The following is a 14,996-nucleotide window of genomic DNA, read 5'->3' as shown; positions in this document are numbered from 1 at the left end:
TGGTCCATTGACATTTCCTACTCCAAATTTGATGGACTCCATAAGCCCTAATGGACGGCATTGATCATTCGACCACTCAACTCTGCTTTTTGACTCTTTCCTTCTATATCACAGTAAAAATCTTTACAAGTTTCCAAACAACGAAAACTAACACACGTGAATACAGAGAGCGTGAAATAAATAAGGAATAAAAATTAGCAGGATGTTCATCACGAAGCCGGCATGCGCGTGTGGTAAAGGAGATAGAAATTAAAAAAAAAAGGTTTGACTTAGGGCTTTGTTTTTACTTACATTGCATTGGGGAAACGTAAATATGTATATATATATATATATATATATGGAAGAAAAAGACGGATCCCTTGTCAACAAAACGGACACGTGGTAAAAAAATGAAACAGTAAAACGGAGTAAGCGGCGTTCGTCGGTTTCAATCAGACGTAGTTAAAGCCCGCGTTTACCACGTACGGTAAAATAGAAATAATTAAATTCGCTTCGCTAAATTTATTGCAAGAAGAAAGAGTAAGAAAGAGCGAAGGGCAGGGCAGTGACTGTCTGTTTTAAGCTTAGAAATCAAAGCAAAAGCAAAGAAAAGAAGAGAAGGGAATTATTATTTTCTCTTCTTCTTCTGCAAAGAAAACACCGACAAAATTGGTGGTGACATTTTCTCCTATATTTTATTATTATTATTACTGTTAACTTTAATTTTCTTGGTTTTAATCGATTTCTTTTTTTTTTTTTAAACTTTTTGGTGCTTGCTTTTATTTCTCAAGCTTTGATTCGTGGTGGGTTTTTGATGTTATTGTCAAAAACATTCAATCTTTCTCAGTTTTTTTTTTTTTTTTGAGATGGTGGCTTTGAATGTGAAGCTGTGGTCTTTTACTCTTTGGAAAAAATCACATCATTCATTTTCAAATTTCCCAACTTTTTGCATTTAATTATAGAGACTTTGTGGTCTTTTCTTAGTGATCACAGGCTGCTAGCTTCTTCTTATTGCTCTTTGGTTCTTTTGGTTGGCGGGGGTTTTCTTCTATGGTTAAATCAGTGCATGTTTAGTTTTTGCTTGACGGTTTAGCCTCTGAATTTGGAGTTCTGTTGTTTTTTTTTTTGAGATTCCATTTTTGCTATGGTGCTTCAATATATATATATCTTGTCATTTGATTGGCAGGACTTTTTCAAGTGAAGCCCGGAACACGTACGATTTTACTCTACTTGAAAAACCTTGTCACATCAAAAGGAAACAGTGAGGAGAAGATCAAAATGTATGGAGATTGTCAAGTCATTTCATCCATGGGAGGGAATGTGGTATCTTCAGAAACCCTATTTTCATCACCGATTCAAAACCCTAGTTTCAATTTCTTGCCTTTCCAACCTTTACCTCCCATGATTCCTGTAAGTTATTTAAATCAATGAAACATTAATCTTTCCTTCATTTTCATGTTCTTTTTTTTCTTTTGTCTAAGTTCTACTAGCCCTTCTTTTTTCCTTATTTTCTTCTGTGGGCTGAATAGAAAGAAGAAAACGGGCTATTGCTGAGAGGGAAAGAGGAGATGGACAGTGGGTCTGGGAGTGAACAAGCAGAAGAGAAATCAGGGAATGAGCAAGAGAGTACTGAGCAACCACCTAAGAAGAAACGTTACCATCGACACACTGCTCGCCAGATCCAAGAAATGGAAGCGTATTTCTCTCTGTCCTTTACTCTCTTTTCTTCATCATCTCAAATCTTTTCTGATCATCCTTTTCTAGCGAAAGAGATTAAGCGGAAAAGGTCTTTTATTATGAGCAAATGACATGCAAAAACAAAAGATCAAATTTGAGAAACAAATTTGTCTCTTTCTTTTCATACATGATACAACAGTTTACCTTTCTTTTTAAAAGAAAAATGTTAGTTTTGCAGTGTTTTTAACGAATGTCCCCATCCTGATGACAAGCAAAGGATGAAACTAAGCCAAGAACTTGGCCTTAAGCCTCGCCAAGTCAAGTTTTGGTTCCAAAACCGCCGCACTCAGATGAAGGTGAACAAACTTATTAACATCTATATCTCGCCGCGCTAATTTCACTATCATCCGCACCCCTAAAAAAATGTACCCAAACTCTCTCTACTTCTTTGAGGAGGAGCTTTATCACATAGCCAAAACACTACTCCCAAGAAAACGCGTTGATTGCTTTGCATTAAAACCAGCTAGCTCAAACCCTAAACGGCTGAACCTGGGCAAATGGGTTATATGCATCATGATAGCGCATAGTAGCAGCAGAAAAGAAGGATCTTATTTATTTTTTGGGGCCAGTGCATGTAGTCTTCTATTTGCAATTACAGTCTGTATTCATAAATGTGGACTGGGTTGAGCATTAAACTCCTTTACCTGCACATATGCTTCTTAAAGGGTTCGCACATTTAATGCCAAATAATATTCTCATTTAGGGCTCTTAAGGTTAATATGTACAACATAATGCTTGATTTTCATTCTTTTTTGGTTCTTTTGAATTTTTCAGGCTCAACAAGATCGATCTGATAATGTGATACTTAGAGCTGAGAATGAGTCCCTCAAGAATGAGTTTTACCAGCTTCAAGCGGAACTCAGCAAACTTGTTTGTCCAAATTGTGGTGGTCCAGCTGTGCCTGGAGGGATTTCCTTTGAAGAGATTCGGATAGAGAACGCAAGGCTTAGAGAAGAGGTCAGTTCAATGGATTATATTTCTCTATAATCAAGCAATAGCATGCAAATGAAACCTTTAATACGTTTAATTAAAGAACATTGTTCATTAGTTAGAAGTAACTGGATTTACATTCTTCCCAACGGATTCAATATTTAGGTTCCACGAGAAATTGACAATCTGGTCTATCTAAGTAACAATTTTAGACAATTTTCAGGCCTTTTTTCCCTTCTCTGAGAGCTTTAGGAAATGAGAATGGAACATGAGGATGTTAATTTATATGATAAAATAATTTTAAGGTAAGATGTTTTTACAGCTGGAACGGGTATGTGCTATTGCGTCGCGATATATTGGGAGGCCAATCCAAACAATGGGTGCAGATCCTGCAATGATGCCACCTTCATTGGATTTGGCCATGAACATATATGCAAGGCATTTCACAGAGCCTATGGCTTCCTGTGTGGAAATGATGCTAGTGCCTATGCTTCCGGAAACAGCCTCCTTCCCCGAGAATAATAATCTAGTTCTAATGGACGAGGAAAAAACAGTTGCAATGGAGCTTGCTATGTCTTCCATGGATGAACTTGTGAAGATGTGCCGAGCAAATGAACCTCTTTGGATCCGAAACAATGAAAATGGGAAGGAATTACTCAATCTTGAAGAACATGGCAGGATGTTTCATTGGCCGTTAAATCTCAAGCAGCGCCCGAGTGAGTTCAGGACTGAAGCTAGCCGTGATTGTGCAGTGGTCATAATGAATAGCGTTACTTTGGTAGACGCATTCCTTGATGCTGTAAGCATCCTTTCCTTGAATTTTACTTTGTATGCAATTTATATATATTTTTGAAGCAGCAACTATCTATTATCATTTTGGGTATTTAATATTTTTTATGATAACTATAGTTAATGGCATATATCTCATTTTGAAATGTTTATTATCCTATTTCAGAACAAATGGACTGAACTGTTTCCATCAATCGTTGCTAGAGCAAAAACTGTTCAAGTAATATCACCAGGTGTTTCAGGAACAAATGGTTCCCTTCAGCTGGTATAGACTCACCAGCAATGCTACATTCTTTTCTGACAAATGCTCAATACTCTTTTATATTCTTTAAAACTAGTCCATCTGATCAGTTGCTTTTTTTAATTTGTCTATTTGAGCAGATGTATGCAGAATTGCAAGTTCTATCTCCATTGGTGCCCACTCGAGAGGCTTATTTTCTTCGTTATTGCCAACAACAAAATCTAGATGATGAGACTTACTGGGCAATTGTTGATTTCCCCTACGATGGCTTTCATAACAACTTAGAAACTTCCTTTCCCTTATACAAGAGAAGGCCATCTGGCTGTCTGATTCAAGACATGCCTAATGGGTATTCAAGGGTATGTGCAAAATAACTTTCTATTCTCCATAAATGTTTCCTACTGAAACATTCATGGAGAATTAGCAATATTAGTCCTGAAGATTTAAAATGCGGAAGTCTTGTTGCATTGAATTAACGAGGTTTATGCATGCAGGTTACATGGGTTGAACATGCAGAGATAGAGGAGAAACCTGTCCATCAGATATTTAGCCACTTTGTTTACAATGGGATTGCTTTTGGAGCACATCGTTGGTTATCTGTTTTAGAGAGACAATGTGAAAGGATTGCTAGCCTCATGGCCAGAAATATCACTGACTTAGGAGGTTCCAAACTTCTCTTGCCTGCACCCAAACCTACTTCTTTTTATGATTTGGTTTTCAATATAATTTACAGTAATGAGATATTTCCGTTTCTTTCATTTGCAGTGATACCTTCTCCGGAAGCAAGGAAGAATTTAATGAGACTTGCTCAAAGAATGATAAGGACTTTCTGTGTCAACATCAGCACTTCCAGTGGTCAGTTGTGGACAGCTCTACCAGATTCCTCTGATGATACTGTTAGAATCACAACAAGGAAAGTCATGGAACCTGGCCAACCCAATGGCCTGATTCTTTGTGCTGTATCTACTACTTGGCTGCCATATCCTCACTACCAAGTTTTCGATCTTTTGAAGGATGAACGCCGTAGAGCTCAGGTTCCAAGCTTTAAATCTATTTTTGATCTTCTTCCCAAAATGCAACATTGGCAATGTGCTGACTGCTACTATTAATTTACTTTTATGCAGCTGGAGGTTCTTTCAAATGGGAATGCCTTACATGAGGTCGCTCACATTGCTAATGGCGCCCATCCTGGAAACTGCATTTCACTTCTTCGAATCAATGTAAGAATTTCCTTCTTGGCTAATTAAAAATTGAATTTCTAGGTTTATTTCTTCTTTCTTGTTTTTTATACTATGGAAAAGACATAAAATTACACCTTTTAATTAAGTATTTGTTATAATGTAGGTCGCAAGCAACTCCTCACAGCATGTAGAGCTAATGCTGCAAGAGAGCTGCACAGACAGATCCGGTAGCCTTGTTGTTTACTCCACCGTTGGTGTTGATTCCATCCAGCTAGCAATGAGCGGGGAGGACCCATCCTGCATCCCTCTACTTCCCTTAGGCTTCTTCATAACCCCAGTGGAACTCATCAGAGATGAAGGCAAATCAGTCCCACCATCTGAAGAGGCAAATGGACATATTCAAGGGAGTCTACTCACGGTTGGGCTTCAAGTTCTTGCCAGCACAGTTCCATCAGCAAAGATCAACCTCTCAAGCATTGCCGCCATCAACAACCATTTATGCACCACCGTTCATCAAATCAGTGCTGCTCTCAGTAGCAGTTCCCCTAGCAGCCCCGGTAATGGGAATGGTGTAGGCTCTTGCACTGAGCCTGCTACCGCACACGAAAAATAGGTCTGGGATCTTTGTGAATTACCTATAACATCCCTATATTTATGGATTTGAGAGATGGAAGACTGGGGAAGTTATTGGTAATTTATTAGAAAATCAAGTTGTAGTAATTAATGTGGTAAGTAAGAGTCATTTTGTAACTAAGGGAACGGGGCTACGTAGTTGTTTCAGGTAAGGAAAAATTTAAGAAAAATGTGTAATATTAGCTATGGATGTTGGGAGGGTAAAGGCTAAAAAGAAATACTAGTAAACTATATCTCCATGTAATAACTAGAAGGAGTCAAGAGCGCACCAGCTCTGACCCTTGCTTTGTGGTAAGGCCTAAAGATGAGACCTCACCAGTTAGCAAGGGTGGTGGTTCGGGTATTGACTTCTGTTTTATTGGCCTTCTTTTGCTTTTCTGAATTTAATGCTGCTGCTTAGTTTCTAATCAAGGTATCTGTCTGCCTCCGATTCTCAATATTGATATTATAATTTAGTTGTTTAGGAACGTAATCATTCTTTCCCCGCTAATTTCATAACATAAGCAGTCACCGATTAACATTTCTCTAATAACATTAAGTTTTTTTTTTTCAAATAATTTTTATCGGATTAATGAAAAAAATAATAGGGGAATCAAAACCCTTATTAGATTATGACTTCCAATAATTATAACTTTTCTGCTCTCCATATCAAGGTAAAATTTAAAGGAATCAGCGTGATTTTCATTGAATTGCTTCCTTTAATCCTAGAAAGTGACAAAATATTGGATTCTGGGTAACAAATAAAATGTCCTTCAAAAAAAAAAAAAAAGTGCTATATATTCGAGAAAGAATGTTATTAGGTTGATTTGTAAGGTTATGGTTTTGGTTACTCCATAGTTGCCTATTTGCAATGCAAACATCTGATCAGTCACACAAAAAATTTACAAGAAAAGAGGGGTTAAATTAATTAATAATAAAAATGATGTTCCATATATATTAAGTTAATTGATGCATGCAGTGACATCAGATTTTCCAGGAACAATTGAATTTAAGTTCCTAAAAACAAAAATCAATGAACAATACCTAGTGCCCTTGAGAGATCCTACATAATTTCAAATATATAAGGGAGATTCTGGGATTTCATTCAAGATAAAGTTGATGCTTTTCCCTACTTTTCTGAAGATTATGGAGGTAATAGACACCGTCATCTCTTATGCTCCAGTTGCAATGGGTACATTTCAATAAGACCGAGAATACCCAGAAAGCTCCACGATTTTCATTGTTGATATGAACATAACACCACCGAAGAGGGAACAAAATTTCCACGAATGTCCACGATTTCATTTCCCCAGGTTGAATCCTTTGTAAGTATTGGTTGACACGATCAAATCCGCACTTAAGATAAACGCTGTGGCTGGCTTCATTTTTTATGGTTACCGTCACTCTTGGAAAAACATGCTCTTTTATTCTCTCGGCCAATGCCAATGGAGCCGGTTTTGCAGATGATTGTATTGAAAATGACCATAGTTGAATGCTAAACAATGTGAGTGATATAAAATTGTGTTTACCTTTGATCATCGCTGTCAGAAACCAAATCTGATTAATGTATTGCTTGCAAAAATAACTTTGATTGTATGCCGTATGAACATGTTACGAACGGAACAAAACAAAATATATCTGATTTTTATTTACCACTAAATCGGGGAAATTAACCCAATGACAGGTGGTAAAAATTTTACTAATTATTCCAAATGATGAGTGTTGTGAACCACCTTTGGGCCTCAACTCAAATTTGGACTCGGAGCAAAGCTTGTGTTAAGCCCATATAATCCAATCTAAAATTTTTTCTTGGTCCTTAATGAATTTTTTTTTAAATTATGTAGTAAAATTTTTAATTTCACAAAAAACGAGGATACATATTTTTTTATATTTAAAATAATTAATTAAAAAATAAAATATATATCATCATTTTAATATCGATTGTGAAATTAAAAAATTTTATTATCAATATATTAAATAATTTTTCAAAATTTTTAAGATAAAAAAATGTTTAATTGGGTGATGATTAAAGGGGCGTCGAATATGTACCTGAAATTTTATTATCTCTGATTTTAAAATTTTGCAAGTGACCCAAAATTGAAGTCATAACAAGTCAATCTTTTTTTTTTTTTTTCTACAATAACATTGACAGGTTTCCTCCAAATTTCCGACGTTTTCATCCAATGGAAAGTTTTGAGAGACGGAGAGTGAATGCCGTTGGACCATCCATAGCCATTGGCTACCATTTTCTTCTTTGAGGTTGAAACTGCTGTCTAATCCTTTTACAAATGGACCCAACAAAGATAAATTAGGAAAATGCAACACCAAAATCTAAGGCAAAGATTCTGTATTTCCAGGCAATGGAAAGATCATCGAATCAAAAGGAAAAGCCAAGTCGAAAGTAGTTGTTCTGATTTGGACTCATTCGTTCAAAACTTCAAAGTGGCGTTAAGTCATGGTCACTGCCTAAAACCATCACTATCCATTTACTAGTCAAAAGTTGAAGAAGAATAAGAAGAATCAAACATTTTTGCCCATTTCTTCGCATCATTTAGCAAATCAAACCATCAAATCTAATCATTTAGACTAACATATAGGAAATTTCACCTTTAAAAACTAAATAATTGTATCTATTTCAGGTTCCTACTAAATTACTAGTAATACGAACGGTATGGCCTGCATATATATTCTACTGTAAGTCAAAATCAAAATAAGGGATCTCAAATTAAAATCTTCAAGTCCTTGTTTAAGCTACGTGTTAGGAAAATAGCTGGCAAATTGGACGTGGGTATGCATCTTGATAAGACCACACAAAAACCAATGGTTGCCTGGCAATTCACAAGTTCTAATGGTATAGAAATTTCAGGGGCATGTTCCCTTTGATCCCCTAATATTAGTTAATGCTTTGATGGATCGTGACATTCGATTTCCACCCAAAATTTGTTAATAATCTAGTGAACGCCAATCATACCGAACACGGGTCTACGAGCTTTGATTCTCCCAAAAACTGAAATGTAATCCCTATTGGTTGAATTAAATGTAAAGGGCAAAATGGGTCGCCAATAAAAGGGCAAAGCCAAGCATTTTGGAGAAGGAAAGGCAGGCTATGCTGATTGGTGCAAGGGAAATCAGATTCAATATAATATCAACATGAGAAAAACAAAATGAAAATAAACAAAAGCAAATGGTATAACCGACAAAGTGACAGATTGAGAATCTTCATGTTCTATGCATCCATACCCAAAATTGGCCTCTCATTTTGTGCCTTATCACAAAAACAGAAAGTTGGGAAAAGAAAAGATAAAAGAAAGGTGGCAAAGGGGATTCCTCCCAACCCCACTTTTCTGATGTGGCATTGAAGCACAGGCCAAGCTCTATGATGAAACATGGTGGCGGCCACACCCAAATGTGAACTCTCTAAAAATTTATGAAAAAATAGTTTAAAAAAAAAAGTTGGCTTTTGCTTTTGCTGCCTTTACGTTTTGGGAAGCAACGTGGAGTTCTCCTTTGCCGTAATCTATCTTTTGTTTTTTTCTCCTTCATTCACCTCATTTTGATTATGGAAGGAGGAAACATTGACCCATGAGCTGAAATTGAGGCAGAAGAGACAAACAACTATTGAAAGTTATAAGTCATTTGGTAAAAAAAAAAAAAAAAGATGCGGTGTTTTTTTAACGTGCTTAATTAATTAAAATTTCTTTAAATTCAGTAGTTTCAAAATGGTGGATTGACTATTTCAAAGCTAACAAAAGCTTTTTTTTTTTTCCATGAAAATGAACACGTTAAGGATTGCGTGGGTTCAGGTCATTGAAGAAGTATATTTTGTTTAAGCAAAGCTTTTGTTTTTTTGGTCGATAGATCAGACGCTTCCTCTAAACCTTGTACTTTGTCTCCATGCATGAATCCAGGGAAGTATAAGAACGTCTATTTGGTGGACTGGTCGCTGTGAAAATGAATTTTGTGGGAATTATTTTGACAATTATTTTGGCCTATTTTGTGCTTGAGTTTTGAAATTATTTGCCTGCTTTTCCACTTGCAATTATTACCTAATTTGGGTTTACTATAACTAAAAAAAAAAGGAAATTTGGGTACACAATGGACTTGGTCAATCATTCAATAGAAACCATATTATAAACTTGAGCTTCCTCTTGTGGAGACACTCAATTAAACTTTAGTTATTACAAAGACACAAAATCATTCAACAATTTTGGTTTTTCCCAATAAAATTACTATCAATTATAAGTTGGATTAGTTGTTCCTAATTTTGTTGAGGAACATAAGCACATGTTGTCACAATATCTTATGCCCACTTACATTACTTTTAGGTCATGATGCAATTACTCTAACATTGATGCAAGATGAGGAACCCAAGTTTCCCATTTAAACATTGTTATCAATATAGCCACATGGACTCTGTCAATTCCCATCAATGATGTAAATTGATAGACAGACATTTAAATGTATTCCATCCCTTTAAGCTTTAATTGTTTAGTTAATCATCCATCGACTTTTTTGAGGGCATAATCCTAAACATATCAAAATTTCTTGGCTTAAATTGTAAAATGGTGGATAAGGATTCTGCATCTTTCCTTTGCCGTATTACCATCTGCCTTTGATCAAATCATCAGCCATCAACCTTCTCTGTTTAAGTTATAAGTAGTTTTTCATCAAAAAAGGAGAAAAACTGATAATTTCTCATAATGTTCACAGACTACATAGAGACACTATCATTGGTTTTAAGCCTTGCTTTTTGAAAACTTTCTTTCTTTTTGGCTGATTTTTGACTCTCTTTTTCAGCACGGAAACCTGATTCCTATTGGCTTGGTTGATCACTGAGATTGCATTCACACTTGATTTGATATTTGCCAAGCTATCTAGCTTATACTCAACTTTTTTTGAATGATAAGCAAGTTCCTTGAAGTCATTCAATTCAATGTAGCTTGATTACTTTCCCCAAACAGTAGGAAGCAATATTTTCCTTCTTATCTAAGGCTAGTACATTCCAGCTGACTGCCATTTTTCTCCTTGATCAGGTCCTCCATCTTCTCATTTTCAACTTTATCTTTCGTTTTCTTGCTCGTGTAGTCTTGTTACATGCTAAAGTATTTAGAAACCAAAGTCTAGCCAGCCCACCACTCCCAACCTTGCTCAAAATGACCTTGTCCGTGCCTTAGAGACACGCTTAATTTAGCTAGCTAGCTGATTAAGACACCCACCAATTCAAAAATATTGATGTAACATGATCACCAACTTTTTCCCTCACATAATTTGCCTTCCCAATTGGTTGTGGGGGGGGGGGGGGGTGGGTTCACCCTTTTGTACGATAGAATTTAGTTAATTCATGTAAAGGGTGTTGAATTTTATCCATAAGATACCTAATATCAACCGGATTCCGGAATTAAATCAGTGGTGTTTGTTGGCATTGTTGTTGCTAAATTGGAAAAATACATTTGTCTAATAATGTGGACAGAGAATAGTAGGTAAGATGACGTATATAATAAATATAATATGATAAGGTTGCATGATTGAATAGATTAATGTGCATTGTTTTTGTTGTGTGGGCTTAATGGAATTGAATTTGTTGTTTAATTTAAATAAGATTCCTCAATGAATCGACCATTGAGAATGTGACATACATAAAAGAGAGAGAAAGAGATAGAAATTGAGCAAATTTGTTGGTTTGATTCGAGAGTCCGCTTTGGCTTGAATCTTTATAATTAAGCAAGGCCCTTTTTTTTGGGGGGGGGGGGGGGGAAGGTGAAAATAAATGATAGAAAAATGGACGGTGATGGATGCACAGATGCGGCGGTGAGGGAGAAGGATATGATTATGAAGTAGAAGAAGATTAAAAAAAAAAAAAAAAGAAAGATGGTAAGGAAAATATATAAATTAAAAAAATTTTCTTTAACGTATTTAACATGTTTATGCATATTAGATATATACGCATATAACATAATTTAATTAAATATGTTTTCCGTATTTTATATTTATTAAATATGTCAAACATATGTAATATATGAATAATATCATATCAAATTTTGTATTTACGTAACTAAATATGAAATAAATTTTTTGAAATCTTTATATAAATTATTTTATATCGTTTTCTTATCATATCAACTTATCATATTTAAAATTATTTTATCTCAAATTTTATAGATCTACATCTATAATATTTTATGAACTTTAGAATAAACTAATTAAATTTACTATTTTTTTTTTGTTAATTATTAAGTAAGAAACATATTATTTATATTTTATTCGTATGCATCAATAATAGTATTTTGTTATTTATATTTAATATAAGGTAACCAATAAGCAATGGGAAATCCTCAAACCACACATCCTATTTTCTTATTGACCACTTGGACTTAAATATCCATCAAAGTCATACCCCATTTTTTGGACCTTTGGAAATATGCACACTTTTGGATAGGAGTTAAATGTAAAAACAAAAAACCTATTTTGGATTTGCTCACCTTTTGTTGGTGAAGATGATTGTAACAAAAGAGAGCATCGTAAAATCTATGAGATGCATAAGAAAAAAAAATGTATGGTACCCCACTGCTTGTGGGCTGTGGCTGATATAACCTTTTTTAGGCAAATTTCATTACAAAAAAAAAAAAGTAAATTACTTTATCAAAAATGTCAAATTATACTTTCATAACTGTTTGATGTTTAACTCTTTTATGGACAATGATAAGCTCAATTTAAATTTATCAATTGAATGATTTTTTTTTTCTTGTTGATAAATGAATAAGGAGAAATTTATTAGTTAACTTAATTTTTCATTGGCAAAATAAGTGAAAATTTTAATTAATGGATCGAATAAATGTTGAATATATATACATCTTCAAATGTTTCAAACATATATATTCCAAATTTGATAATGAAACAATCACGAAAATGATTTTAACACAATGTTTGAATAAATATTAATGAAAGAAAGGAAAGAAAATTAAATTAAATGAAAGGAAAAAAAATGATATATGTATTGTTTATTTTGGATAATTAAAATTAATAAAAAAATTTTAACAACCATTATTTGAATAAATAATGAAAAATAAAGAAAATGGTTCATTATAATAATTTTTTCAATTATAATATTTCATTACTTATAATTTTATAGCACTCATAAATAATGATATGCTTACTATCTTGTCTGATCTCACAATTACTGTTATATTAGTGATTTTTAATTAAGTGAAACATAAAGATATTTTATAAACATGTATTGATAAATTTTTTTGTCATTGTCAAAATTTTAGCATAATATCACTTTGGCTATGTATTCATATAAAAGTTATTAAATATAAAAAATATAATCACATAAAAATATTATATACTAACGAATTATATGTGTTTTTTGCATCAAACAAAAAGTAATAATATATTATCATATAATTGTTCAACATAAATTTATTTTATCAAAAAGAGATGACTTTGAAAATTTTATGAAAAGATTATGATGTTGTTAAGTTTTTTTTACTAAATTTTTAGTATTAATAAAAAGATAGATATAATACTTTTTTATAAAAATAAAATGTTTTTAACTATTCTTTTCTTAGCTTTTCTTTTAAATTGAGATATTAAAAAAAATTAAAAGTTATTGAATTTTTACCTTTTTTTCTTTTGTTTAAATTAAAATTTTATTTAAATAATTTTTTTTTTGTTTTTATTACTTTTTTTTCGTTTATTTCCTCTCCCTTCAATCCAAACATAATATAAGATAATAGATTAAAAAGTTTTCCAATTTCATTACAAAGGGTTAGGTCTGGTTTTGGTTTTGTTGTAGTCAACTTCAAAAGGAAAGTACATTTAAAGAAAATTATAGTTTGTACAATTAAATTTTATAATTTATGTATCAATATCATATAAAATATTAAAATTTATATATTTATATTATATTTTATATAAAAATTATGTTATAATTTATATCAACATAAAAATATAAAAGATATATTTTAATTTTATTAAATTTATATATAATTATTATTGAAATTTTAAATTAAAATTTTTTATATGATATTCATATCACTTTCTTATATCATATTTTAAATTCTCATATCCATGTAAAACACATAATTATAATCAAACGGTATTGGGCATTGAAGTGATTTCCCACTATTTACACAGGCGTTTTCGTCAATTCGGAGAACTTAGCTGTACTCACTCCGACCAAAAAGAAACTAGACAAGTCTAATCCTGTAGTTGAATTTACCGTAATGCGCTTTAAGCGACAGCTGTCGAGTAGAGAAAAGAGAGTTGGCAAAACAAGAAGCGTAGACGCGAAGCTAAGGAGGATTGCAGAATGGTTGCAGACTTATAGTAAGTACGCTGATTCAGTACAGAGGTATTTTATTGGGGCAGTTACTTGAAATAATAAAAAAGGAGCATTTTGTCAGTTCCTATCTAAAATAATTTTCAAAAAATTTTTCCCACACTGTCCTCGATTATTTTAATAAAATATTAAAAAATTTATTATAATTAAAATTATTTATAATATCGACCGATAGTTTGATTTGCATTACAATATATTTTTTTCATTTGGATTTTACTTTTTTTTTTTAAATTCTCCTTATCAGTTATCCGATTAATATGATTTTTGATACGAATAAGTTTTTTACAGCAAAATTAAGATTTCATACGACTTCCAACTGGCAACAACAAATCTATTACTAAAGTTGCACGTGTACAGAGTACACACAACACGACTTGTCGTCTAGTTAGATTTCACAAATAAAAAAAGAATTCCACATTTTCACAGAGCATTTTAGTTTGACCAACAAGATATTAACTATTAATAATCCAAGCCGGCTAAAAGGCAAGCTCAGCTGGAGACTAAAGTAGAACGTTGACCAAGTCAGAAGCCGTGCTGCCAAATTTTCGTTTTGGCTGACTGAGAAACTAATCATTTATGTTTGTAAGTATTCATTTAAATAAAATTTAAATTCAATTTAATTATTATTAAATTAAATTTAAATAATTTAATTTATCAAATCATTTAAATTTAAATATTTTATGTTTAAATAAATATTAATAAAAAATATAAAATAAAGAAAATAAAATTTTAAAAAAATAAAAAAATATTTAATATTTAATTTGAATAATTTACAAATTTAATTAAAATTTTAAATTTTAATATATTTTATTATTTTAATTAAAAATTATTATTTTATTGTTATATATTAATTCAAATTTAAATTTAAACAAAATTTACTTTAAAATTAATTATAGGAATTAAATTTAATTTTTATTAAACAAATTTAAATAGTTTAATATTTTATCTTGAATTAATATTAAATTTAAAAATTAAAATTCGATTGAATTTAAATAAAATTTTAAATCGAATTTGAATTTAAATTTTTTTACTATATTAACTCTACTTGATTCATCTACATTTCTGGTTTAGACCAGCCTCAGCGCAACCACTCAAAAACGAGAAAAAAAGGCTCAACAAAGCGAAATATCTGTAGGAAAAATTTAAAACGGTAGCCTTCAAAGAGAGAAATTGATCGGAAGCCGGA

General features: G+C 32.4%; 1 protein-coding gene across 5 annotated transcripts; it reads left to right on the top strand.

Annotated features, from left to right (window-relative positions):
• Positions 1–510: 510 nt before the first annotated feature.
• On the top strand, positions 511–5,927 carry LOC111304578 (homeobox-leucine zipper protein HDG5-like). Of its 5 annotated transcripts, none has more exons than XR_016344913.1 (13): positions 511–654; positions 1,166–1,389; positions 1,509–1,675; positions 1,895–2,012; positions 2,491–2,673; positions 2,969–3,445; positions 3,602–3,700; positions 3,817–4,035; positions 4,171–4,339; positions 4,442–4,710; positions 4,801–4,896; positions 5,021–5,620; positions 5,690–5,927. XR_016344913.1 is itself a non-coding variant. In XM_022901256.2 (12 exons), exons 2-12 carry the CDS (start codon positions 1,258–1,260, stop codon positions 5,468–5,470), a joined length of 2,379 nt encoding a protein of 792 aa, XP_022756991.2. In that variant the 5' UTR covers positions 522–651; positions 1,166–1,257; the 3' UTR covers positions 5,471–5,927. The 5 variants fall into 5 exon arrangements, 3 of the variants coding, with proteins under 3 accessions (XP_022756991.2, XP_022756982.2, XP_089621411.1); XR_016344914.1 differs by lacking the exon at positions 511–654 and adding an exon at positions 1,016–1,066; XM_022901256.2 differs by having other exon boundaries at positions 522–651; positions 5,021–5,927.
• Positions 5,928–14,996: the final 9,069 nt, after the last annotated feature.

The sequence above is a fragment of the Durio zibethinus genome, chromosome 9 (assembly GCF_047325235.1).
Source record: "Durio zibethinus cultivar Kanyao isolate XHJ-2024 chromosome 9, ASM4732523v1, whole genome shotgun sequence".
Taxonomy (NCBI): Eukaryota; Viridiplantae; Streptophyta; class Magnoliopsida; order Malvales; family Malvaceae; genus Durio; species Durio zibethinus.
Note: the sequence above shows the minus strand (reverse complement) of the source record. Positions and strands in the feature narration are given on the sequence as shown.

Excerpts from the sequence above, each read along its gene's own strand:
- LOC111304578 (XM_022901256.2), top strand. The coding sequence starts at position 1,258 with ATGTATGGAGATTGTCAAGTCATTTCATCCATGGGAGGGAATGTGGTA. Across the intron at positions 1,676-1,894 it reads CAGATCCAAGAAATGGAAGC|TGTTTTTAACGAATGTCCCC; the intron begins GTATTTCTCTCT and ends TTAGTTTTGCAG. Across the intron at positions 4,897-5,020 it reads TTTCACTTCTTCGAATCAAT|GTCGCAAGCAACTCCTCACA; the intron begins GTAAGAATTTCC and ends GTTATAATGTAG.